This window comes from Lampris incognitus, chromosome 2, assembly GCF_029633865.1.
Source record: "Lampris incognitus isolate fLamInc1 chromosome 2, fLamInc1.hap2, whole genome shotgun sequence".
Taxonomy (NCBI): domain Eukaryota; kingdom Metazoa; phylum Chordata; class Actinopteri; order Lampriformes; family Lampridae; genus Lampris; species Lampris incognitus.
In genome coordinates, this window is record NC_079212.1 from 25,689,410 (window position 1) to 25,716,143 (window position 26,734).

The 26,734-nt window shown below is 43.6% G+C and overlaps 1 protein-coding gene across 1 annotated transcript in view; it reads left to right on the plus strand.

The window, feature by feature from the left end:
* hspg2 (heparan sulfate proteoglycan 2) overlaps positions 1-26,734 on the plus strand; it is a 129,021-nt gene that overhangs the window by 16,135 nt on the left and 86,152 nt on the right. Inside the window, exons 2-3 of the mRNA XM_056302214.1 lie at positions 22,374-22,503; positions 22,898-22,960. Of these exons, the coding sequence (XP_056158189.1) occupies positions 22,374-22,503; positions 22,898-22,960 (193 nt within the window). The remainder of the gene's footprint in view (positions 1-22,373; positions 22,504-22,897; positions 22,961-26,734) is intronic.

Below are 26,734 nucleotides of genomic sequence, written 5' to 3' on the forward strand. Positions count from 1 at the left end.
AACTGCTTTCTGGTAAATTAACATTTGGTTTTTAAGAGTGTTATGTAGTATTTCAGACTTGATGAATTTTAATTTTCATTCAGATTTTCTATAGAGTCTTTATTTAAAGGGCTCGAGTGTGATTGTTCAGCCAGGGGAAATTATTTAATTTTTGTTTCCTAGTTTTAAACGGTGCATTTTGGTTGAGGATGGATAGGTACTGATCATTGAATGAATTGAACCATGTATCTGGATTTAGAGGGGATATAGTGGAATCAAAGGATGATGAATTAAAAGCATCACAGAATTTAACTTCAGAACCAGCACTGAGAATACGAGAATGTGTTGTAGGATAGAGACTAGGAATAGAGAGCTGTAGTGGAACTTTAAAATCAACAGCTTTATGGTCAATTACAAGCAAATCCACCAGATTATGACACTCGAGAGAGAAAGCAGATGAGAGTACAAGGTCTAAGATGTGACCTTTAGAATGTGTGGCTCCTTTAACTGATTGAATGAGGTTAAGAGAGTCTATAAGCTCTAAAAAATATTTAGGCATGACAATGGATAGAAGCTCAGAAAACTCAGAAATAAAACTAAATTAATTAGGGGGCCTATAAATTAAGATGCAGAGTAAAGGGGGGGCAGTTATTAAGAAACTTAAAACTTTAAAGGAGATAAAATTACCATAAGAAACAGGATGTCACTGAAGACCCAACTTATAAAAAACAGCTAGGCCACCCTCTCTTCCAGTGGGCCTGGGAATATGAAAATATGCAAAATCAGGGGCCTAGACTCAGGGTAACAGTGTCCCTTGGGGACAGCCATCTCTCAGTAATCATAAAAAAGTTCACATCATTAGAAACAATAAAATCATTAATGATAAAGGACTTATTACCAAGAGATCTCACATTCAAGAGGCCAAAATTGTTCAGTGTCAAAGCAGAGTAAAAAAAAAAAACGGGAATACAACAAATAGGACGTAAATTGCAGATATTTGTTCGAAATATTAGGTTGTTATTGTTTCTACCTCGGACGGCACGGTGGCTCAGTGGTTAGCGCGGTCGTCTCACAGCAAGAAGGTCCTGGGTTCAAACCCCAGAGTAGTCCAACCTTGGGGGTTGTCCCGGTTCGTCCTCTGTGTAGTTTGTATGTTCTCCCCGTGTCCGTGTGGGTTTCCTCCGGGGGCTCTGGTTTCCTCCCACAGTCCACAGACATGTGGGTCAGGTGAATTGGCCATAATAAATTGTCCCAAGGTGTGTGCGTGTGCGTGCGCGTGTGTGTGTGTGTGTGCGTGCATGTGTGTGTGTGATGGCCTGGCGGCCTGTCCAGGATGGGATGTCTCTCCACCTATTGCCCAATGACTTCTGGGATAGGCTCCAGCATCCCCGCGACCCTGAGAGCAGGCTAAGTGGGTCAGATAATGGATGAATGGATGGATGTTTCTACCTTTAGATATGTCATGTGGACAAGAGGTCTTTTGCCTAATAAGAGTATGTATGGAGAAAACTCCCGGTGAGAGGGTTAATGACAGATGAGGCCAGTCGTGGGAGCTAGCGGGGGGAACAGTACTGTGGGGTGCCATCATAGGGGGAGATGGAGGTTCCGGTAAGGGAGTGTGGGATGTAAACAGTCAGTCACATGGAGAGGAATGTATGGCGTGCTGCAAGTTGGCTGCTACCATTTGGCTACCCAGCCTGTTGGGGGTGGATTCTGTCAGTCCTGTAGGGGGAGAAGCATTCCAAAACAGATTAAAATTGCCAATGAGACCTATATTGTGAGCTCTGCAGGTGGACTGGAGCCAAGTATGGAGGCTGAGGGTTCTGCTGAAATGCGCTGCTCCATGGGCCAGTGTGGAAATAGGTGTGATTAGTTGGGAGAACACATGGCATGCAGTAGAGTATTGCACGCACTCCTTCAGTCATTGCCATAGATGGAAGTATAATCTGCAGTGTCTTGAAATAAGTTCAGTTTTAGAGCTTTGATTATGTATTTACCTACACGATCCGATTTTAAACTGCTTTGAAGCCACCGGAAAATGTGACTGATACAAAGATGTCTTTTTGCCCAGACTCTTGATGACCTTTTACTGGTGTCGTGACAGGGCTACTGTTTATCTCCCCCATCCAACAGCTCTTTTCCTGGCCCTCATTTATAATCATATCGTCATCCTTAGATCTCCATTTGCTTGTACAAAATCTGCTCTGAAACCTATTGCATGAGCAGCCATGATTTTTTATATTTACTCCTGAATTGTTAACAATTGTGACAAGTATTATAGACTCCTTGTTCTACTGTTGAACAGCTGCCAAAACCTGTTAAAAGTTTATGCTGCTTTTAGCCAAGCTATTTTCCTTGGAAAACCTGACCAGTAACATCAAGACTGATTGTCCTTTTAATGTCTTTACATATCCCGGTGAATTCCACAGGTCATTTTATGGGCTTGCAAATACCTAGAATTAGTAGGATTCAGTGTTAGGAGATATGATGAAATGGCATATGTGCTTAATGACCTGGTTAGTAGATATCCTGAGCAACATAGGTAAGTTTGGTGAGTTCTGACTTTTGCCAACCAGGAGCGTCACTCGTTGTGAAATTCAACTTTAACATCTACAAAAGCCCCCTGATCTTTCACCTCCTTGACCCAGTCTCCAAAAGCATTAATCCTGTGGTTTGTGAATGCCCAGCTCCTTGATCCTTTGTCAATGGGTGACAGGGTGTGCCTAAATCCAAGGGTCGCAAGGAGAGAATAAAGATGAATGGTAAGTGTATTGCATTTATATAGTGCTTTTCTAGCTACAACAGCCTCTCAAAGCGCTTTACCGCCAATAAATGCCTCACATTCACCCACCCACACACACACTCATACAGCGACGGCGGTGTCAGCCATGCAAGGTACCAACCAGCTCATCGGGAGCAATTAGGGGTTAGGTGTCTTGCTCAACAACACCTGGGGGCCTCATGTATCAATTGTTACTAAGGGCAAATCTGTGTGTACACACCCATGGGATTTTTTTAGCCATGAAGTTTGTCTCAGAGATCAGCGTAGAACCTGGGTAACCCCTGAATTTAGACACCGTTTGGCTAACATGTCTTGCAAGCTTTGGTGATTGCTCGTTGCAAGAGGTAGACAACAGATGTTGGGAGGAAAGAATTACAAACAACCATCATGCTTTGCTGCTGACTTTGAGACAATTTGAGGGCTAAAAAATTCCATGGGTGTGTATGCACAAATTTGCCCATAGTAACGATTGATACATGAGGCCCCTAAATATTGTAGTAAGGAGGAGTCAAGGATCCAACCGGCAACCCTTCAGTTACCAGATGACCTGCTTTACTTCCTGAGCAACTGTCACCCCCTTATGAAGGTGAAAGCCAACCAGAAACAGGGAATTGCATGCAGACAAAGTGGACACCTGATCCCCTTTCACATGCTGAACCTGCATGATTTGCTTCAGGAGTGTTCACTATCCCTCCTTGGTCATTGCTGAAGATACAATGCTCTGTCCTTTTCTTTTTTTTTGTGGATTAATCAGTTGCCATGATCTTTGGATTGGTGGAAACAAATGACCTTTTAATGTTAAACATTGAAGAAAGCCTGAAGGAAGATCCACTGTGTTAATGCCAAAGCTTAAGGTCACAGCTTGCTAACTACAGCCTGCGTAGATTTGCTTCGTAACATTCATGCCTATTTTTGGTCTTTTGAAAGTCTGGCTCTGTGAAAGCCAAACTGCAACAACATTTTGTCCTTTGTGGTAATTAGATATCAAATAATAACATAAAAATTGAAGTTTATACAAATTTAAAAAAATGTTCAGCTCTTGAAATTTTATGCATTCCTGCTAACTGAATCACATCTCAGAGGCACAGCTCACCATGCTGATTTTTTAAGGCATCTAGAATCCATTTTGCTGTGTTGCTCTAATGTGGGTGTGTCAAAACGCTAAGCCATGGTTGGCTGTGTCTGCCAGCTCTCTCCACAGGAGGATTTTCTCAGACATGGCTTTCTTTAGTGTTTATTGATTCTCATCCAGGGCTAACCTCAAATGGGGGGGGTGTGAGCATGGCAAGGCACTGCAGGCTGTCCACTGTAGGGAGACTGTGCCGATGGAGCTGGAAACGCTGTAGTGTTTTACATTGGGGAGAGGCTTAAAAGCATTCTGTCAGTACATTGGTCAAATTTGATTCATGTTGCACTGCAGACAGAAGATCTGAATGGTCTCAAATGTTAAACCCTTGTTGGCATCACTGTAATAGATGGAAGCGCCTTAAGATATACAGATGGACTGGCAGTCCTCAGATGCTTTTCAAACTTAGATGCCACCTTCATGCAGAACCTATAAATTATAACATTTTTTTTCTTTCTCAAATGTCAGTTTCCCCTTTTTTTCTTTCATTTTTTGATGCACAGCAAATGGTAACGCAGCATTAAAGGTGTCACTTCTCTGAGAATATGATATTTGAAATGCCAGAGCACTGGTAGACAACTTTTAGCAGTCTCCTCTCTGCACTTCCTGTGCTGTGCTGCTGCCAGTCCAGCAGCAGGGCCTCCGAAGAAGGGTGTAATGACACCTGAAACTACACAGATACTGAAGTATTTTTATCTCTCCCTGGAATTCCCTCTCTGTTATCCTCATAGCTCTCCTGTCCGCATCCATGGGAAGATCGTCAGTGAGGGGTGCAAGACACAGGTGTCTGCAAGTCACCTGCCTCACCACATGTCACTCATTCTCCATGACCTCTTCTCCGTAAATCCCCTCCCACCTTTGTGTCCTAGTAAACCCTTTGCCTCTGAGGCATGAGTAAACGTTGTGTTTGCGTAAGTTCACGCAGCCCCTCATAATTATACTGAGAGCTAATTTTGTCACATTCCTGAGAAACTGAGAGCAGCATTGTGTGTCAAGATACGTAGAAATGACATTGCAAAAGTATTTGGAATGTGCAAACGCTGCTCTTGTAGAACTGAATCATAAGTTTTTGCCAGCTCTTGGAAACTCAAAATGCAAGTGCAGCGTGCTCCACTTAGCTTATCTTAAATCTAAATATAATTTTGTGCAAAAAATATACAGGTCCCTTTAACAAAACTAATTAAACAATGAATGTGCCATTGGCATTGTGTTCATTGATGTAGAATTGACTTACTGTACTGCCAAAATGTACGTAATGTGGAAACAGCTGTGGGCATACACAATAGCAATGTTTGTAATGACTCATGACTGTGAAGCAAAGGTTCAGCCTTGTTTGAAATTGCCTTCCAAAGTGCAAGAAATAAATGAATTGTATCATCATTGAGAAAAGGGGCCAACATGTTTCAAATCAAGTTTATTTGTATAGCCTTAAATCCCAGTTGGTCTCAGAGGGCTTCATGGTCGGAAAGTGATAAATAGGTAGATGTAGTAAAAAACAATGGACGACACCCTCCACCCTTTGACCCTCGATTCGAATGAAGAAAATCTCCTTAGTGTGGGGGGGGGGGAGAAAATACCTTTCAGGAATAAATATTGATACATAAATTCAGATGAGAGATTGAGATTGCTTGGACATGTGTGGAGGAGAGATGCATAGTATATTGGGAGAAGGATGCTGAATATGGAGCTGCCAGGAAAGAGGAAAAGAGAAAGGCCAAAGAGGAGGTTTATGGATGTGGTGAGGGAAGACATGCAGGTGGCTGGTGTGACAGAGGAAGATGCAGAGGACAGGAAGAAATTGAAACGGATGATCTGCTGTGGCGACCCCTAACAGGAGCAGCCGAAAGTAGTAGTAGTAGTAGTAGTAAAATCAGATGAGAGTAAACTCTATGGACTGGCCATCTACTTATAGTTGAAATATCCCAGAGGGCGTCTGGGTGGTGTGGCAGTCTATTCCGTTAACTGCCAACACGGGGATCGCCAGTTCGGATCCCCATATTACCTCTGGCTTGGTCGGGCGTCCCTACAGACACATTTGGCTGTGTCTACAGGTGGGAAGCCGGATGTGGGTATGTGTCCTGGTCCCTGCACTAGTGCCTCCTCTGGTCAGTCAGGGTGCCTTTGGGGGGGGGGGTAACTGGGGGGAATGGCGTGATTCTCCCACGTGCTACATCCCCCTGGCTAAACTCCTCGCTGTCAAGGGAAAAGAAGCGGCTGGCGACTCCACATGTATTGGAGGTGGCATGTGGTAGTCTGCAGCCCTCCCCTGATTGGCAGAGGGGGTGGAGCAGTGACCAGGACGACTCGGAAGAGTGGTGTAATTAGCCGGATACAATTGGGAAGAAAAAGGAGGAAAAAATCCTTTAAAAAAAAATCTTCCAGCTTTTTTTGTGAGGTTTGTGTATTTCTTGTACTTTCATTGTTGCCCCTACACTTACAGTCATTGGAGCTTTCAGGTGCTAGCATGATGAGTTTAAGAACTGGTGGACAGACTCAGAAAGAAGGGGATTTATTTAAGTGGCTGTTGTCTTTGATCTGACAGGTCAGGTTCTCTACCAGAATCACTTATCTGATATAGTAATAGCGAGCAGAAGCCCTGCTGCCAGTCAGGGTTCAAATTAAAAACAATGGGGGGGGGGTGTCCGGGTGGCGTGATGGTCTATTCCGTTGCCTACCAACATGGGGATCGCTAGTTTGAATCCATGTGTTACCTCCGGCTTGGTCGTGCGTCCCTACAGACACAATTGGCCGTGTCTGCAGGTCTGAAGCCGGATGTGGGTATGTGTCCTGGTCGCTGCACTAGCGCCTCCTCTGGTTAGTTGGGGCGCCTGTTCAGGGGGGGGGGGTATAGCGTAATCCTCCCTCGTGCTACATCCCCTGGCGAAAATCCTCACTCTCAGGTGAAAAGAAGCGGCTGGCAACTCCACGTCAATCTGAGGAGGCATGTGGTAGTCTGCAGCCCTCCCCGGATCGGCAGAGGGGGTGGAGCAGCGACCGGGATGGCTCGGAAGAGTAGGGTAATTGTCCAGATACAACTGGAGAGAAAAATCCCCCCCCCAAAAAAAATTAAAAACAATCATCATATGACAACAACTGAGAATGCTCAGCTCGGAGCAAAACAAAAAAACAAAAAGACAAAACAAGCAAAACAAAACAAAACCCCATCATCAGTTTCTAAACCAGAACATGGAATATTATTTGACGCTTCAAAGAAAAACACTCGGCGTGAATCAAGCGATAATACGCAAACTATGTGGTTTTCACGAATATCCTCGCTTTGAGATGTAAGTCAGAACTGTGCTGTTAAAGCGGTAATTTTACCGTTGTTATGGAAAATTAGAGACTGTTTTCCATGGGTGTCGATGTGTGCTGTAAGGAAATAGGATCTTCTTCTCTTGCTAGTGGATATTTGGCACTGTTCTGTTTGTGAACCCGGGCATATCTCATTTCACCTCCCCAGTGACGTAGCTGTCTCAGGTTAACGAAACCAGCTGCCAGGTGATTTCCAGCCTGGGAGGATGCAGCAGGCTCTTGAAAGACAGGGATGACTCTTGATCACCTTCACTCCTTCCCCCGCCCTCCGAACCTTCAAACTTAAATATCACGTTTGCTCTTTAATACATCACATCTACGGAGGAGCATAACCATATTTTCTTCTTCAACTCAATGCTTTCAGAATAATCTATCTTGTAATCTATTTTTTTAAATGCTATGCAACTAAAGTTATGCATAAAGTTTTTTACCCATGTGCTCCAACAGCCATCCCCACCAAAGCATTTTGATCTTAAAAAAAAAAGAGAAGAGAGAGCTGTTGGGGAAATTTGTAAAGCGCATTTGATTAGCAGATGGCATCTAGCAAAGAGGGCCGCTTGGCTAGTGGCGTGCTTTCTTGTGATGTACTAAGCTGACAGAACATCTCAAGTTGTCAAACAAAGAGTGCGTAAATCTTAGGTTCGGCGATGATCTACATGCTGGAGCTGCCTTGCCTTCCAAAAGCCTCACCATGGTACCCCGTTAAATCCCAGTTAATTACGAGAATGCGATCTCAGAAAGCATGACCTTGGGAACGGGTGGAAAGTAGCTTTGCTAACATGAAATTGCCTGCCCCTGGCCAAGGGGGTATTCTCCCTCCGGCCAGAAGGCATGGAACCTGTTCTCTCTCTAAACTGTTCTCACAGACTAGGCAGCTCTTATTGTATAGTTTCAGAGAGGATTTACTCCTGTTGCTCACTGTAAATCACACAGTTGCACATCTTGACTCTACTCTGAGGGTTTGCTTTATTTTAGAAAATGATCCTTAAGTATTTAGTAAGATTTACTCTACTTAGCCCACTTTTCCCACGCAGTGGAATAATAAAGTGATTGAGTTTGATACGCGGGGGGGAGATGTGAGTTGACAGACTGAGCTGCCTCGACTATGTGAGACAATGCCATTCAGGCCAAAGCAACAGGGGGTGTCAGATTAGCTGGTCTGAGGTGAGAATAACCAGTAGATCGGATGGTAAAGGTATCGTTGCCGCTGTCACCAGTAACGGGAAGCCGGTGCTTAATCATAGCACCATCGACCAGCTGATGTCACTTCAGTCTTAAACTAAACTTGCCCTCAAACCTTTAAATCAACTCAACTTGACAGTGTCACAGGATGTGCCACCCTATTAAACGTATTAGTATCATTCTGACTTCATGTCATCTGGTTTAAAAAAAAAAAGTGTGAGTCGGGCTGTGCGAAATGGAAAATATTATCACGATAACCAAACGGAAGTTTCCACAATATTGATATATATATTTCGATATCTGCTTACACCACATTTAAAACATCACATTTAAGAATCCAACTATGGCTTGTTACATTGAAATGTCTGGTAATATAAATTAATTAATTAAAATAATTAATTATCAAACCACAACTAGTTTTCAATCAGACCCTCAAATATTTCAGACCTCATTTTGTGAGAAATTTTAGGTTATAAATTCTCATTGTCATTAATTTAGACAGCAAAACAGTGTATCACGATATGAATTTCATCCCAGTATATTACCATTAAAAGATGACAAATGATAATACTGCCCAGCCCTAAGCCTTACAACACATCTGTTGCAGAAGGTGCCAATATCAACCAAATCATACTCTATTCGCTCTTCTAGTTTTCTTGGAGGCGTTGGAATTTCTTGCACCTAAACTTAGTTTGCACCATTACCTCATTCAATTTAGCCTTTCCCATAAGGCACTGCTATACTTGCAGTGTCAGCTATAGGTTATGGCAAAATGTATCCCCGATCCCTCTGAGTTGTCTTTTGGGAAGGACAGGGGACTTCTTAAATGACACAGCACTGCATTCAAGGGTCTATTTCTGGTTCGAGGTAAACGGGCTCAGACTAGCCAGGCTGGGGCTGCTCTTCCCTCGCTAGCTGCCACCAGTTTCAGCGCCTCGCCTCTCAGCTGTTGTCTGGGGGAACTGGAGCTGGCCTCTGGTCTCCCCCTCATGGCAGGCCCCTCTCTTAAGTCCCGTTACCGGAAACACACACACTATTTATAGACCTTAGAGATACTCTAACCGTGTTTATGTTTGATGTGAAATGACACGCAGCCAAGTCCATATCACATGGTCAAGTAATCACGTTCAGTTTGAGATGTACTCTTTTCTTCTTTTTTTTTTGGTTTGATCTCTTACGGTATTTGATCCTATAGCTTAAATGGTAATTCTGTTATTTTAAAACCTGGGTCTCATTTTCATAGTTTTTGGCATCATGCATCTCGATCATCAGCTTTAATGTCGAGATTTTGGATGTGGGACTACCATTAGATACAGCTTTACAAAGACATCTTTTTTTTCTTTTTTGGATTTCCCCCCATTTTTCTGTCCCGTTGTACTTGGCTAATTATCCCACTCTTCTGAGTCATCCTGGTTGCTGCTCCACCCCCTCTGCTGATCCCTGATCCAGGGAGGGCTGCAGACTACCACATGTCTCCTCCGATACATGTGGAGTCACCGGCCGCTTCTTTTCACCTGTCAATGAGGAGTTTCGCCAGGGGGACGTAGTACATAGAAGGATCACGCTATTCCCCCCAGTTCCCCCTCTCCCCTGAATAGGCACCCCGACCGACCAGAGGAGGCGCTAGTGCAGTGACCAGGACACATACCCACGTCTGGCTTCCTACCCGCAGACATGGTCAATTAGGTCTGTAGAGATGCCCGACCAAGCTGGAAGTAACATGGGGATTCGAACCAGCGATCCCCATGTTGGTTGGCAACGGAATAGACCGTTGCCTACCAACATGGGGATCGCCACCCGAACGCCCTACAATGACATCTTATGGGGAAACCCAACGCGAGCATCAGAAGTGTTTCAACAAATCCAATTTAAGCCCACAGCCAAACCTCATATTTGAGAAGGAAAACAACAGTGGAAGTTAAAAGTTATAGCCCGATATGTCCAACACCATCAAGGTTTGATCGCATTGCTCAGCTACTTCCTGGTTCAACGTGCATGAATGACCATCTTACTTACTGTTGGTAGTAATACTCACCCAGAAACTACCCGACTAGTACAATTGAGAAGCCACAGAGCATGGGAAATCATGTATACAGTCAAATTTAGGGACTAGGCTCTGTTGTTGTTGTTGTTGAAAGGACAACGTTAAGGCTCGTGTTGATATGCCCTGTCAGATGCAATCGTAAAGCTGTGTTCACAACCTCTAAAATGAAGCCCTGTGGGTAAAATGATAGCATAACTGATATGGACCATGGCAAAAACTACCAAAATAACACCCAGGCAGTAAAAAAAATGTTTTAAAAAAGAAGTCAGAATTTACCTTTAACATTTAAATCAGCTTAACTCTGACTGGTTTTATGCATGAGTGCATAAAACATTCGGTAGGATTTTTTTTCTCACCATAAGAGCACCAGTAGTTCTACGAGCGTAACCTCTAATCCAGTAATATTCATTCTCATAAACCACAGCCCCATTAAAACAGCGTAGGCTCATTCCTAACTGAAACTGTGGGCTGATAAGTACGTGTCCTAATGGGTTGTTTTGCAAGTGTGTGTGTGTGTGTGCGCGTATGTGTGTGTGTGTGTGTTTTATGTGTGTGTAAACAAGAGGGTGGTTTCAAGCTCTTTGTTCATTGATAGTGGAGGTCTGCAAGGATGAGTTGCAGCCGTGATGCTAGGTGGTCTGTGGACACAGAGCCCTGCTGAGGCCCATGCTGGAGTGATAATGGAAAAGAGGAGGGGGTTGTCAAGGTGTCATTTGGACCTTCACACCTTGGGACTCTTCAGTGGAATGTGTTCACGCTCTATAAACCCACCAACAGTGAAAAGCAAGTGTAGTAGAAGTTCTCTTTTCCTTTCTTCTTCTTCTTTCTTTTTTTTTTTAAATTCCTTCAACTTGTGGTAAAGCAGTCCACTGGAAAAATTATACAGGGCTATCTACACTGGGCAAGAGAAACTTGGTTTGGGGGATTTATTTTGATCTTCTCTACCACTTATTGCTACCCAACCATTAATATATATTAAAAAAAAAATCAGCAATTGAACATAGACTTTGTCATTCCATTGTTTATGCAAATTTCTTGTGATTCTGCTGTCATTGAGGCTGAAAAACCCAGTGAGAGATAGGATTTTAAGATTGGAGTCAGCAGGAGTCTTTTTTCATAGCCTAGTCTTGATCTGGGTACTTCGTCTGGTCCTTGTGTCGCCAGGCTGGGGCCTTTGGCCTGAAATACAGTACAGTGACTCACACTCAGTTACTTCATATTGCAATACTTAGGGAGGATTCAGATGGATGGCGATGACACACATCTCTGAAACGCTAACTTGAGATCAATAGTTACTTCCCTCACTTTTGCAAAATTTCTTATGTTGTAATTATTTCCTCAAGATTGCAAAATTCATGGGCGTCTGGGTAGCGTAGCAGTCTATTCCATTGCCTACCAACATGGGGATCGCCGGTTTGAATCCCTGTGTTGCCTCCGGCTTGGCTGGGCATCCCTACAGACACAATTGGCAATGTCTGTGGGTGGGAAGCCGGATGTGGGTATGTGTCCTGGTAGTTGCACCAGCGCCTCCTCTGGTCAGTCAGGGTGCCTGTTCAGGGGGGAGGGGGAACTTCGTGCTACATTCCCCTGGTGAAACTCCTCACTGTCAGGTGAAAAATGGCTGGCAACTTCACATATGTCGGAGGGGGCACGTGGTAGTCTGCAGCCCTGCCCGGATCGGCAGAGAGGGTAGAGCAGCGACCGGGACGGCTCGGAAGAATGGGGTAATTGGACGGGTACAGCTGGGGAGAAAAAGGGGGAAACATTAAAAAAAAGGTTGCAAAATTCAGTTTCCAGTACATACAAATCAAACTTTAGAACATTAATATAATTTTCCATAAAAAAAAATGTTTTCTAACTCACTGCATAATGCATTATTCATTACAACATTGTCACATTTACACTAAATTGTCATTGAATTAATGTTTTACAGTGGGAATAAGATCCCTAATAAGATACAGGCTATATGGACTTATGTCTCCCTTCTGTACTTGGTATCCTCATAACTGTTCCTCTTAACCTTAAATCCACCTGATCAGGCCAAATCAAATACTATCACTTAAAGTGTGACTCACAAAACTGTATGTTAAATTCACTTTCACATGTGCATAAAATCTTTGTCACAATTGAGTTGTCCTGTTTGGTTATTTTCACTCGTTTGATTAAACGGTGCAGGTTACAACAAATGATATAAATTATTTGTCCAAACTATTTGACCAAGACCTGGCATTATGTCATGGCACAACCACTAAGCTGGAAGGTTTTGCGAGGCTGTGTAAGTATGCATGTATGTACAAAGAAAGGGTTTGAGCCTCCGCTCCTTTTGGCGCAGGAGAGAAAAGAGAAAAGCTTACCTGGAGCCCAAGTTTCTTCCTGCTTTGTAATCATCCTGCCTTTAATTTTAGTTCAGTGAGCGTCTCCTTTCTCTCCCCCTGCAGCGAGCTCACTTTTGCAAGTCCAGACAGGCTAGATACTTGCATGCCTCCCAAATAATGAGTGTAAATAGAGAGGAGTTTGGTAGTTGTGTGGCAGTTGCTGACTAGCTGGAGGCCTTGCTTGGCACAGAGGATCAGGTCTTTAAATTTTAAACAGTACCTCACAGGGAGAACGGAGTCACACTCATGCACACAATAGACGTTATTTATAATATATTACAGTTAGATTTTTAGATTATTATGATCGCTATTTTTTTGGCTGGACTGGGCCAGCGGGAGGGGGGCACAGTGGCACAATGGTTAGTCACGTCACAGCAAGAAGATCCTTGGTTCGAACCCCAGGGTTGTTCAGCCTTGGGGGGGTCATCCCAGGTCATCCTCTATGTGGAGTTTGCATGTTCTCCTCATGTCTGCGTGGGTTTCCTCCCACAGTCCAAAGACATGTAGGTCAGGTGAATCGGCCATGCTAAATTGTCCCTAGGTGTGAATGTGTCGGCCCTGTAATGGACTGGTGGCCTGTCCAGGGTGTCTCCCCACCTGCCACCCAATGACTGCTGGGATAGGCTCCAGCATCCCGTGACCCTACTCAGGATAAGCGGCTTGGATAATGGATGGATAGATGGATGGACCAGTGGGGCAACCCTACAAATGCAAATGTCACCGACTGACTGAGTGATCATGTTTGACACGATTAAGCCACTGGATCAGGTGACCAACAATGTTACTGAAGTTACTCGATTGGTTGGCTGGCCAGTCCTAAAACAACCGATTTCTGTCAGTGATCATATTACCGACGACATTACCGGTAAACACAGAATTATTGTATCAAACATAACTTCACCATGTCATGTAATTTGCTACACTTTAACAACACATATTATTGGGACCTCTACAGAAAATTGCAGATGAACATTTAATATCCAAGCTTTCACATTATATACACTACCACTGGCCATACCTCTAACAAACTGGCCACAATTTCGAACATTGACCATACACGGTCCAGCCATATATTAGGTTTTTACCGAGTCTTGTTTATTGTCTTATTCTCTGTTTTGGTGAATTGTATCACTACATGGACATAGTCACTTCATTTAGATCATGCCAGCAGATTGAAGAATAAGATCTGACTTGACTTGGTTTCAAAGCTTTATAAATAAAAAGATAATTTAAGGGACATTAAAGAACTTGATCATAATGTGCCCCAAGAAAAATATTGCGAGTAAGTGGCAAAGTACTGTTTCCAAGAGTACATTTCAGGTGATCTCATCTACCTGTGGGGTAGCTTGCAGGAAAACTGCATTTGGTTGAGGTTGAGGATGTGCTGGTCCACTATGGAATGCCTGTGGGAGACTGACTTTCATGAAATGCATGGCATGATCCTTATGTGGGAGTGAGAGAATGAATGACCTGGGGGAAGATGGTCATGTAGACGCATGAGTATGCATTCAAGTATGTGATACTGTCTCGGTTTTAACAGGCCTCCAACAGACATCAGCTGAAGTATGCCCTCCTTCCTCTGCATTTGGCATCACACAGCCACTTCTGTTTTCCAAGGAAATTTGAAGTATTTTGAATGTCAGTGGTATTTGTAATGGAACAAAGTGGAAGACAATCTATTTGAGTTGTCAAAGGGTGCTTGTTCCACTTCCTTCCCTGTCCAATCAATATGGATTAAAACTCTGTGGAAATGTCAGGGAGCTGCAGAGACAAGAAGGGCCTCCGTCATCAGGCCCTGTATCCAAGCAGGGGCCCCAGCAGATGTATAGTGTCAGATCTGGCATTTTGTCAGTTTGCCCATCACTTCACTCAAGGGTTAAACACACACACAACAAAGTTTTTTCACTAATTCTCTCTCTCTCTCTCTCTCTCTCTCTCTCTCTCTCTCTCTCTCTCTCTCTCTCTCTCTCTCTCTCTCTCTCTCTCTCTCTCTCTCTCTCTCTCTCTCTCTCACACACACACATACACACACACTCGCTCTTTCTCTGTCTCTCCCACACACACACACACAGGCACACACACACACAAACCCATCCCATTACCATAATTTTGATTTTGAGCAAAACCAAAAACACCTGTGTCTCCTGTACCTGATCGTGTTTAGCATGGTGTGGAAAACCAACATTGCTCAAATACCTACCATCTCCCATCCTACTTTACCTTTACTCATTCTTTCCAGACATGCCGCAAATACCGCCTCGGACTCAGACGTGTTGCAAAAAAGTCCACACGGGTCTCTAAGGTCATATGAGAATGTGCGTCATCTTAGAAGTCTGTTATGATATCAGTTATAAGCATAAGTCATTGTATAATTTCCTGCAGCTGTGCAATAAATTGCAATGAAACCAATTTTAACGTATCAGGCTATCAGTAATAAGCAACGTTGATGCTTATGCATGTGAACTTTAAAATTACAAATGGCAGAAGTAGTCTAGCGTTGTGAGCAATTTGAATTGCGTTTCTTGATGAGTCAGAATATATTCAAAACTGTTTCTGTGTTCGTGTGCACATGAGCGTCCAGTTATGTCTGAAGCAGTTGTGCGGTCTCACAGTCTAATGGATCAGGTTTAATGCAAACCTGCTGATACCTCTGCACCCCATCTACAGATAGCTGAGTGTCAAGTAAAGGGAGGGCTGGGCTGTTGCAGCTCAGTGTATGGTAGTGCTTGGAGGTCCCCCTCTCTCTCTAGCCCAACATAGCTAGAGAGAAGAGCCTGTGTTGGGCTTTCATCCACTTAATGCTCTCTGTAGTTTACATTCCGTTCCTGTTTAAAACATGCTGCTGCTGCTGCGGCTGCTTGTCTAGGGAGCTATTGTTAGGCTCTAAGGCAATGTGAAAAGAAAGGGGCGGGTTAGGTGATGGGTCGAGGAGCAAAGAAGTTTGAGCTTGTGGATTTGTGTTTTATGTTAATGCGAGTGCCAAAGCACTGCATGCTTCAAACTGTATATGGTTGCTACTGTGCTGCTTTCAACTCACTGAAATGTGCAAGCCAGCGTGCCATTTTCGAACCTTTTCATCTTCATGGGTGTGCCTTTCATCCACTCCAATGCCACCCATTGGAATGATATCAAAGATAGGGGGCTTTGATGTCTACACCACTCACATGGTTTGATCATTAAACATTTCAAATGGCTAGTATTGGCCGTCACTAGCACGGGGAATGTTTTAGGAGACAGTGTCACTTGTGGGAAAAACCTATGCGTGACATCAGCTTGGTCTGGCTTCATAGTTTCGCTGACAAGTCAGCCCTGTATTAAAGATGTTTCTCACAATTTGTCCTGCAGCTGTATCAGTGGGCTTTATTGCGTAGGTGGGTGAAATGAGTCCCCCCCCCCCAAGAATGATTCCCACGCTGACCTTGGCTTCATTGAGATGTAACCACAGTGAGAATGCGAGTGTGGGAGGGTGATTTTGTGTGTGTGTGTGTGTGTGTGTGTGTGTGTGTGTGTGTGTGTGTGTGTGTGTGAGAGAGAGAGAGAGAGAGAGAGAGAGAGAGAGAGAGAGAGAGAGAGAGAGAGAGAGAGAGAGAGAGAACAAAAGAGAAAGTGAGAGAGAACGAAAGAGAAAGAGAGAGAGAGAGAAAGATTGTGTGTGTGTGTATGTTTGTATTCAAGTTGTTTCCAGAGCAGGTTTGTGATTGCCTATGTCCATGCAAGCATGAATAGTTGTATGTGTAAGCACTGTGTGTGTGTGTGTGTGTGTGTGTGTGTGTGTGTGTGTGTGTGTGTGTGTGTGTGTGTGTGTGAATGGCTTTGCACATGTGAATATTTTGATATGTGCAAATGTGAATTTAATGGCAAAATACAAAGCCTGTCATGCTAGTCAACATCTGTGTTGATGTGGAGATGACAGCAGACCTTCAGCTGTAAGATGCTATGACAGCTGATGGAAGTGCCATCGTGGTGGGAATTTGGCTAAGTTGTTACAGCCCAGCCAGTCTTTCCTCGGCTTTCGTCCCCTGCGCTTATCAATTGTTCATGGAGCAAAAGGCAGTTATTTTTCTCGGTCCTAGTAAACAACAGCTGGACAAACTTCAGGCGTGTACTCAGACGTCTATGTAACGTCACCTGTCACTTCCTTATCCATGATGTCCGCTACACTTATTTGTCTATAGCTACTACTCCTTAGATATTCTTGCAATACAAACATTAGGTATTGTGAAAAGAGTACTTTGGACAGTGATTCATAAGTAAACAGTGGGATTCCACAAGGTAGGATTGTAGTATTTTGTCCCACTGTGTGTTCCTCTTTATGTGTGTGTGTGTCTGAAAGTATGTGTAAATGCATTTGTACACATTCATTTGTATGTAGGTATAATATATATATATATGTGTGTGTGTGTGTGTGTGTACAAGCTAATATTTGGCTTCCATGTGCCCCTGTGGATAACACTACATGTAACTAGAGCAAGGTGAGCTACTGAGACCAATATCCTTTGGATGGGGTGTGGTAAAAGGAATTACAGAGCCGGTCAGGACCTTTATCTTGAGGGAGAGATAGCTTTAACGCAGTGAACATGTTTCAACTCCCAGAATGAAATGCATAGGTCACACCAGCTATGTGACCCAGGCTGCAATAGCAGGTCAGAAAAACAGCTTCATTTGTTGTTCACAACCCTATCTGAAATAAGGTCAGTCTGGCTGTCACAAGATGACCTAGCCTGACCTGTTAGCTTAAAGAAGTGTAACTATCATGAATGTTTCCTGCTACATGCTGTTCTTTAGAACTGATGAGGACTTTTTTTTTTTTGCCACAGCAGCAACGTGGCATACGTCCATTTCGTCTAGATTGTACCCCCATCCCAAGGGACTGGGAAGCAGGAGATGATCACACAATGGTTGGCTGGTTAGCTTCACTGAAAAGAATTTGGCAAGTCAGCAGTTTGTCTTTGAAAATGGCCCAGGATTGTTGTTGTAAGGTTGTTCAGTCAGGGGAGAGAGGATTTGGGGGAGAGATCAAGTCATTTATTAGCTAGAGCCATTTAAATGGGAACCTCTACCATGACGACGTTCGGTGGAAATGGGAACTGACATGCCATGCCGACTGGAAATGCCAAGGATGGCATCCTGCCAGGGTGGTAAGCAAACATATGGTTAGGTTCTCGGCAGGGGATGGAGGCTGAGTCAGTGGAGGCTGAGCCCAGAGACATAATGAACCCTCTCTGCTTTGCAGCTTGGCTATTTGGAAATGAGTAAGTAGGTTTGGAGGCATATCCTTGGTGGAACAGTCCACTTTATCATGATGATCAGATAGAGTAGCTGGCTAAGCTCTCTGCTCATTGACAGTATGGATGGGTCCATTGGGTGCACTGGGACAAGAGACAGTTCTATCCTGTCTGTCATGTGAGAGGGGTGGTCAGGGATTACAAGTGGAGAATGGTGTGATATGAATCTACACTGGTTTAATCCCTCACACACCACACTTAGCTACTAACTGTGCTTTGTCTGAGGTTGAGTTCTGAAAAGAGATGTGGAAAACTCAACATGAATCATCTTTGTAATATTGTAGCCTCAAGTAGCCTATAAAGCCAACATCATTTACCTTGTTCAAATGCAATAGAAATGAACGTTATGGAATTGATGGAGGGAAACTCTGGAATGATGATGTTAGACCTTCAAAAGACATTTAACACCATTGATTGGTCTATACTACTGATGAAACTGAACGCTCTGGGATTTAGTCAGTCAGTATTCAAAGGAGTAGCTTCTTATGTCAAAGACAAAGTACAAATGGGGGATGTTAATGGATTACTTTCCAGTCCCAAATACCAGAGTGTGGAGTTCCCCAGGGAAGCATCCTAGGGCCTAATTTTTCCTGCTGTATATAAACGTTTTAAAATCAGCAAGTTCATGTGATCAATTTCTTTATGCAGATGATTCTGCCTTGCTTATGTTGCACAAAGGTAAAAGTGCAATTGGGAAAACCTTAAGCTTAGAGCTTACATCGGTTGGTAGATGGCTAAGTGACAATAAGCTGTCTCTGTGTCTTGGCAAAACGGAGTCTATTTTATTTGGTTTGTAATTTGAAGAAGTCTGATGGCTTTAAAATCAAGGTTGATGATACCACATTAGTAGAGAAATCCGCAGTTAATTACCTTGGAAGTATGTTGAATAATCATTTATCTGGGAAGGACATGGCTGTGAAGGTACTTACAAAGGTCAACCATAGGATATGTTTTTTGGCTAGAATCTCATTATTTTTTGGACTTTAGGTCTTTGAAAATACTAGCTGGTGTTCTAATTCAGTGTCACTTTGGCTAAGGCTGTTGTGCTTTGTATGATTTATTCCAAAGGCAATCAAAAATAAACTTCAGGCATCACAGAACAAGCTTGTCAGAATTGTTCTGAGGTTACCAGTGGACACTCTCTTGGATTCCTCTCATTTTGAGAGAGTAAATTGGCTTAGGGTACAGGACAGCGTCAACCAGATTAAATTGTGTACAGTACTGAAGATTGTTCGGGGGGATGTGCCCAAATATCCATCCATCCATTGTCTTAACCACTTATCCCGCTCTCAGGGTCACGGGGATGCTGGAGCTTATTCCAGCGGTCATCGGGAGGCAGGCGGGGAGACACCCTGACAGGCCGCCAGGTTATCACAGGGCCAACACACTTTGCTTGCTTGCTGGTTGTCCATCGTGCCCGATGATGACCATCTTCTTCTATTTGTGGGTCCTTTGAGGACTCAGATAGCAGAAGATACCTGCGCAGAGATGGTTTTTAAAGTGGCATGGGGGGTGCGCTTCTCCCAACGCCACATGACTTGATTGTAGAGGAGATGGTTCCGATGGCAAGGGGGATCCCTAGACGACCGGCACCTCCACACAACTGCAGGGGGCTGCCGGAAATCCAGTTTTTCGGAAACCGCCTCGAAGCGTGCCGCCACAGCTTTCTTTCCTGTTGGGGTAAGCTCCCTTAGCCTTATGTCTTCCAGACTCACCCACAAGGCAGCGGGGCAGTGGTTGATAGGTGCCAGGGCGTGACCACCAGGGTGGGCCTGCACACCATATCTCTGGGGCCCACTGCTGCTCCGAGATCCCCTGCCAAGTTAGCCTGGGGCCGCAAGACCCCAGTTACCATGTGTGGCCACGGGGAGGCCTGGCAGGAGTCTTGGTGAAGGAGAGGCTATGTACTGGCAAGGGAAGGCTTACACGCTAGGATGCTTCCCTATTCGCCACAAAGGCTAGCCAGCGGCAGCAAGCTAAGGGCAGGAAGGACACAAGCGGGTTGGAAGAACACATGCACCTTCCCTCCAACTACACACTGCTGCACTAGACGCATCACAACACCCTGTGTGTATGTACACACACACACACGCCAACACACACACACACACACACACACACACACACACACACACACACACACACACAGACACACACACACACACACACACACACACACACACATTCCTAGGGACAATTTAGTACAGCCAATTCACCTGACTTACATGTCTTTGGACTGTGGGAGGAAACTGGAGCCCCCGGAGGAAACTCACGCAGACACGGCGAGAACATGCAAACTCCACACAGAGGATGACCCGGGATGACCCACCAAGGTTGGACTACCTGGGGGGTTGAACCCAGGACCTTCTTGCTGTGAGGCGACCGCACTAACCACTGGGCCACCGTGCCGCCGTGCCCAAATATCTTACTTACTATTTTTGCCGGGTTAGGGACGCACGTAGTTATGTCACTAGCGGGAGCGCGACTGACTTTGTACCCTACGGATTTAAAGCACTTTGTGGAAAGGCAGCCTTTTTATACTCAGCAGCTGTTTTATGGAATAAGCTACCCAAAGTCATGAAGGAAATTGACAGAGTGGGCAGGTTCAAAACGGCTATGAAAATGTGGTGTAGGAACAGTTGAGATTAAAGTATTATCTCATATACTGTTAAGATATGTGTGGCAGGAACCACTCATTTCGAGTATTTATTGCCTAATGTAATTTTTTTCCCCTTGTGTTGTATATAGTGTCTCTGTTGTATAAAATGTAATGTTTTTGAATGTATGAGCTGTCAAGTTCATTATTTGCTGATGACTATCTTTGTACCCCCTTCAATCAAGGACCACGATGGAAATAAGCATACTAGCTTTCTTGTGTTATCCTTGACAATTTCTGAAAATTGTACATTGAGCCCACATCCTGTATATATTTTTATTGTCTAATAAAATCAATCAATCAATCAATCAATCAATCAATCCCCAAGTTTTTATATGCAACTACGTACTTCATTCAGTAACCCCCAGTCATATGCCTCAGTGAATGACATGATGCTCAAAACCTGATGTTGAGTAAATGACATGATGCTCAAAACCTGATGTTGAAGTAACTTGTCCTTGACTGCAGTCCATATATTTTAACTGCTGCAGGAGGTGACATAATATTTCCATGAAGGACTCCTTCCTGATCCCAGAATAGGGAGCCAATAAAGTACAGGCTATGGTATACTGAATCTTTTAAAGCATACAGATTTGTGTCATCCAAACATTCTAATGTCAACCTCACTTCACTGCCTCACTGTGTGTGTGTGTGTGCTTGTGTGCGTGTGTGTGTGCACGCGCGCGAACTGCAACCAACATGAACTAGTCAAGTCAGGTCAACTTTATTTGCATAGCTCTAAATTACAGTTGCAGTCTGAAAGCGCTTTACAATAACACAATCAAAAGCAGGTATATACAACAATGGGCAGCCCTGGACTTGGATGAAGAAAAATTCTGCAGGAAAGGGCTTTTTTTGAAAAAAATAGGAAAAACCTCAAGAAGAGCCCTCTTCTAGGACAAAAAAACTATGCAGTGAGTCCTGAGGGGGCAAGGCAGAAAATCTAACAAAAGATTTAGAAATGAGTAAACTTAAAAATGTTTTTTAAAAAAAGCACAAAATCACTACACTTGGTGATAACAAAAGAAAAATTGATGCTGGGACAGCACTGCATGCCGACTGCTCTAGATCAGAAATACAAAACATAAACAATAGTCATTATTTCATGCATTTTTACCTTTGTACTCTATTGCCCCTTTTCCATTACATGGTACCGGCTCAACTCGACTCCACTCGACTCGACTCACAGAGTGTCGTTTTCCATTACCGTAACAGTACCCCCTCAGTGTAGCTGGTCTGCATTGACCTTGGTACCCGCTCCAGTATTTTTGGAACCTCGACAAAGGTGGTACCAGAAAAGTGGTAACAGTTACCAAAATGCCAGTACTTTCCAATAATGGAAAACGAAAAAGTCGAGGTGAGGTGAGCTGGTACCATGTAGTGGAAAAGGAGCATATATTAACTCCACTGGCTATGTGCACTGGGTGTATACATTGTGGTGTTTTGAACTTTTACTTGCATGTGAGCCTCGTAACAGGTCACTGAGAGATAATAAATGGCAAAAGTAAACATATGAACAATGCAGTACTTCCTGTGAAGGGTTTTGGTTTTCTTCCACTCGCACAGGGCCTCTGTAGCATAGGGTGTGTGTACCTTGATCCACAAACTGTCTAAACCTCTTTTAATCGGCAGGTGACCCAGGGCTCGAAGGTGTGGGGAGAGGTACCTTTGCCAGAGGACTTGGAGGCAGACAAAAGTGTCCAGGCATCCCAAAGCCTTCTGGACGATGATGAGGACTTTGCTGCTGATGAAGCTTCAGGAGGTGGGCTTGATAGACCTGGACAGTTCTAAACTTCTGCAGCAGCTGTCCTTAAATCATAGGACGTATATGTTTTTCATTATGCTTTTTTTTCATCTTATTTTGTTTGCCCGCCCTAAAACAGTTTCAAGAGAGAATGAAATATTCCTGATCAAAGGAGGCACAACATACAAGACATGAAAAATACATATGTTGGTCCATTTTCTATTTGTTCTGTATATGAATAGTATGATATATCGGTTCTCATAGAGTTCAGTCAACATTTGCTTTTGTATGTTAAATTTATGTTCCACCTCACATTAAGATAATTGTGAGCCCATTAGTGTTTAAATCTGGCTTCAGACCTACGTATGTATTCACCAACCATACTGCTGTGCTTATGTTTTTCTCTCCAAAGATCTACCCAGTGGCGAGGATGATGGGAGCACCCCGTGGCCTCCAGTAGTCTCAGAAAGCACAAGTGAGTCGTCACTGGGAACACTTGATTCCAGCAAATCTAAGTACTGCTGCATTAACATGAGTAAAATCTCCCCATCTTCTTCTTCACCATCTTTGATTTTGAGTTCAGCGGGTGCATGCCTGTGTGTGTGTGTGTGTGTGTGTGTGTGTGTGTGTGTGTGTGTGTGTGTGTGTGTGTGCAGACAGAAGTACTGTAGATGTCTGTCTGTGCCTGAATGCATGTCGCCATCACATCCGGCCACACCATCTTTTCTCTTCCTCCCAGCTCAGTGTCTGGTCATAATAAAGAGCTTCAGATTTGTCTCAGCGATATAAACATCTCCTTTCTTCCTTTCATCCTTTCCACTAGTGGAGGAGGTGAAAGCACAATAAGACACTTGAAAGACATGATAAACCATAAAAGCTGTGGCAGCCATTGCCAAACACCTTTGTTTTGCATTCCACCCACCTGTTCCTCTCTTCAGGAATTTTTTGATGTCAGATTTTTTTTCTAGATTTAAAAACCTGTTTGCCTTTTCAGGACTTGTGTGGTGAGGCACCACAATGTCACATATGTGGTTAAAATTTGTCAACGGCAGACAAAAGAAATGATGAATAACTGAGAAAGTATTTAGTCATGTCAACTTTTTTTCCCTGTTGCTGCCTTTTCCATCTACTGATTTCTTTTTAGACAGTTAAGAATAGAAAGTCTAGATCTATTTCATTGTGTAAATGTGTTGTGCAACCTTATGCCAACCATACATTAAGGATGTCAATCCTTACTTTGTTGTCGTATATTTAACCAGCTAGCGGTTGAAGGCATGTCCCTGAGATCCATTTAGGAGATGATAGAAACAAAAGTAGAGAAACAATACCACAGGTACCATTTTCTAATGGTATGTGGTCTTGAGTGGATATTTTCAAAAAGTTTATTTCCGGGTGTCCAGGTAGCATAGCGGTCTATTCCGTTGCCTACCAACACGAGGATCGCTGGTGCGAATCCCCGTGTTACCTCCGGCTTGGTCAGGCGTCCCTACAGACACAATTGGCCGTGTCTGTGGGTGGGAAGCCAGATGTGGGTATGTGTCCTGGTCGCTGCACTAGCACCTCCTCTGGTCGGTCGGGGCGCCTGTTCAGGGGGGAGGGGGAACTGGGGGGAATAACGTGATCCTCCCATGCACTACGTCCTCCTGGCGAAACTCCTCACTGTCAGATGAAAAGAAGCGGCTGGCGACTCCACATGTATCGGAGGAGGCATGTGGTAGTCTGCAGCCCTCCCCGGATCGGCAGAGGGGGTGGAGCAGTGACCGGGATGGCTCAGAAGAGTGGGGTAATTGGCTGTATACAATTGAGTAGAAAAAGGGAGAAAAAAAATCCCAGAAAAAAGTTTATTTCCCTGTGCATAACAAGCTGTGGAAATCTTATCACATGATGCACATGTGGTTATTTTCTTTATCAAAACACTAGTAAATAAATCCCAAGGTCAGTTCTCACCAACTTTTTATTTCTTTTTTTATCAATGGCTGAGTCTAGCCGGTCATGTGTGTTGATTCTTAGTTTGTCCTTGGTGTCAGACACTGGCAGTTGACAAGCAGGTGGAGCCGCTTACATCATGGCGGAATAATTGTTTTGGTTCCAGCATTGCAAGCTGACATCAGAGCCGGGGCATATAGCATGTGCCTTATTCACAGAAATAGCCCTCATTTGTGGCCTAGTCAGTATGAACAGTTGAAGGGCTGCTGTTAGTGTTCGGGGCAGTTTAAGGAACTGTACTCCTGCTCGCCCTCTTCCTTCGACCTATTGAAAGTTGCTGGTTATACCTATTTTAAAAAGGCACAGCTCAAGGTCCAGACTTCTCTCCCACCTGTTCCCAAAATGGTGTAAAATGGCTCCATCAGAGCTACAGACTCACAATCTGGATTCAAGAAATGCCTTGAAACTCTCGCCCTTAATCCATATCTAATCACTGAGCATTACTGTTATGCTAATTTGTGGTATCATCTATCTTTGCTGTAACTTCAGTCCTCTACTTTAATCACTACTGATGACATAACTTGTTTACTTGTCTGTGAATGTTCTCATTCATCCAGGTCATGGTTATTCAAAGGAGTTGAATCAAGTGCAACTGGACTTGGTATATATATACCAACTGGACTTGGTATATATATATATACCAAGTCCAGTTGCACTTGATTCAACTCCTTTGGATAACTTGTTTACTTGCTCTATTTGTACTTGATATGACACATTCTCATGAGGTTGATATCATTACTTTGTAGTGCTCTAAAGATGTGTGTAGGATGACACGCAAAATTATCGGCTAATTGCTGATACTTGTAAGCTGCTTTGGATGAAATTGTCTGCTAAATTATAGTGTAAAACATAAAGGGGCCATGGGCCTCATGTATCAATCGTTACCATGGGCAAATTTGTGTGTACACACCCATGGAATTTTTTAGCCCTTAAGATTGTCTGACAGTCAGCGGCAAAGCATGATGGTTATTTGTAATTCATTCTGCCTAACATCTATTGTCTACCTCTTGCAACGAGCACTCGCCCAGGCCTGCAAAGACATCAATGTTAGCCAGTCAGTGTCTAAATTCATGGGTTACCCAGGGACTACGCTGGTCTCTGAGGTAAACTTCGGGGCTAAAAAATCCCATGGGTGTGTACGCACAAATTTGCCCATAGTAACGATTGCTACATGAGGCCCCAGGTGAGCTTTTAACATGTTAGCTAAACAAATGTATTTCTGGATGACAATGTTTCTGTATGATTTTGAGTAGGCTAGTAAGCGTGAAGACAATTAATTGAACCAGATGCAATTAGTACAGCTGTTTAGAATGAACAAATGAATGATTGGAGTTGTGGGAAATTGTGCCTTAATATTGATAATGTTCACATCATTGCAATAGTTCAGAGTTGTCTTTTAGCCTCAAGCAACGAATTTGAGGTTGTTTTGCAATGGGAATATTTTATCCAAATTATGCTGGGAACCTTGGTGCAACGTCAGGGGCAGAGCCGTTCTGGGCGATACAGGGTTATTCACATGCGAGACGAAGTTGAAAAGCTTAATGCGGTGTCATACTGTGCTGTAAACTTTGGATTGGAAAAGATTTTCTGTCTTATTACTTTGGTTTGTTATTTCGGTAACGGTGAGCATCCTGCATTATGTTACCATTTAAAGGTCAATGTTGTTTAAGATGGTAATTAATCTAGGATTTTAAAATCATGCAGTAGTATCAATGATATATTTCCTTTCCTCAGAGGTGGGTTGGGATTTGAAGTCTGCGCAGTCTGCCAGCTGTGAATCAAGGAGTCAGTTTATTTCCATATTTAGATTTGTGCAGGACAGCAGTAGGAGGGAAATTTGTTTCCTTACTATCCTGAGTTTCTCTTCTGTTAGTCTGGCCAGAGTGTCCACCCAAGTCTCTCTGTCTTCCTTCCATTACAGTGAGCTAATGAGAAATTGGTGCCACTTCTGCAGCCAGCTTTGCATCCTGTTGTCGGTTTTTTCAATAGGTTAAGGAATTCCCCATTTCCCCCAGTCTCGGATTCAGTCATTGAAGCTGTGAGAAGCATCTGGAGCCTATTTCAGAGACAAGAGGCTATTTGGAACCTCTTTTGTCCATTGTCTTTAGCCTTATCACAGTCTGTCATCTTCTCAAGAGATAGGGAAGGTTATGTCCAGTACAGCCCTCCCATGTGCTATTAGCGTTTCCTCTTGACCTCCAATGTCAGGTCCCCATAGAGAGGTATGGGAGACATATAGTTTATCTCTCTTTTCCAGGAGCTT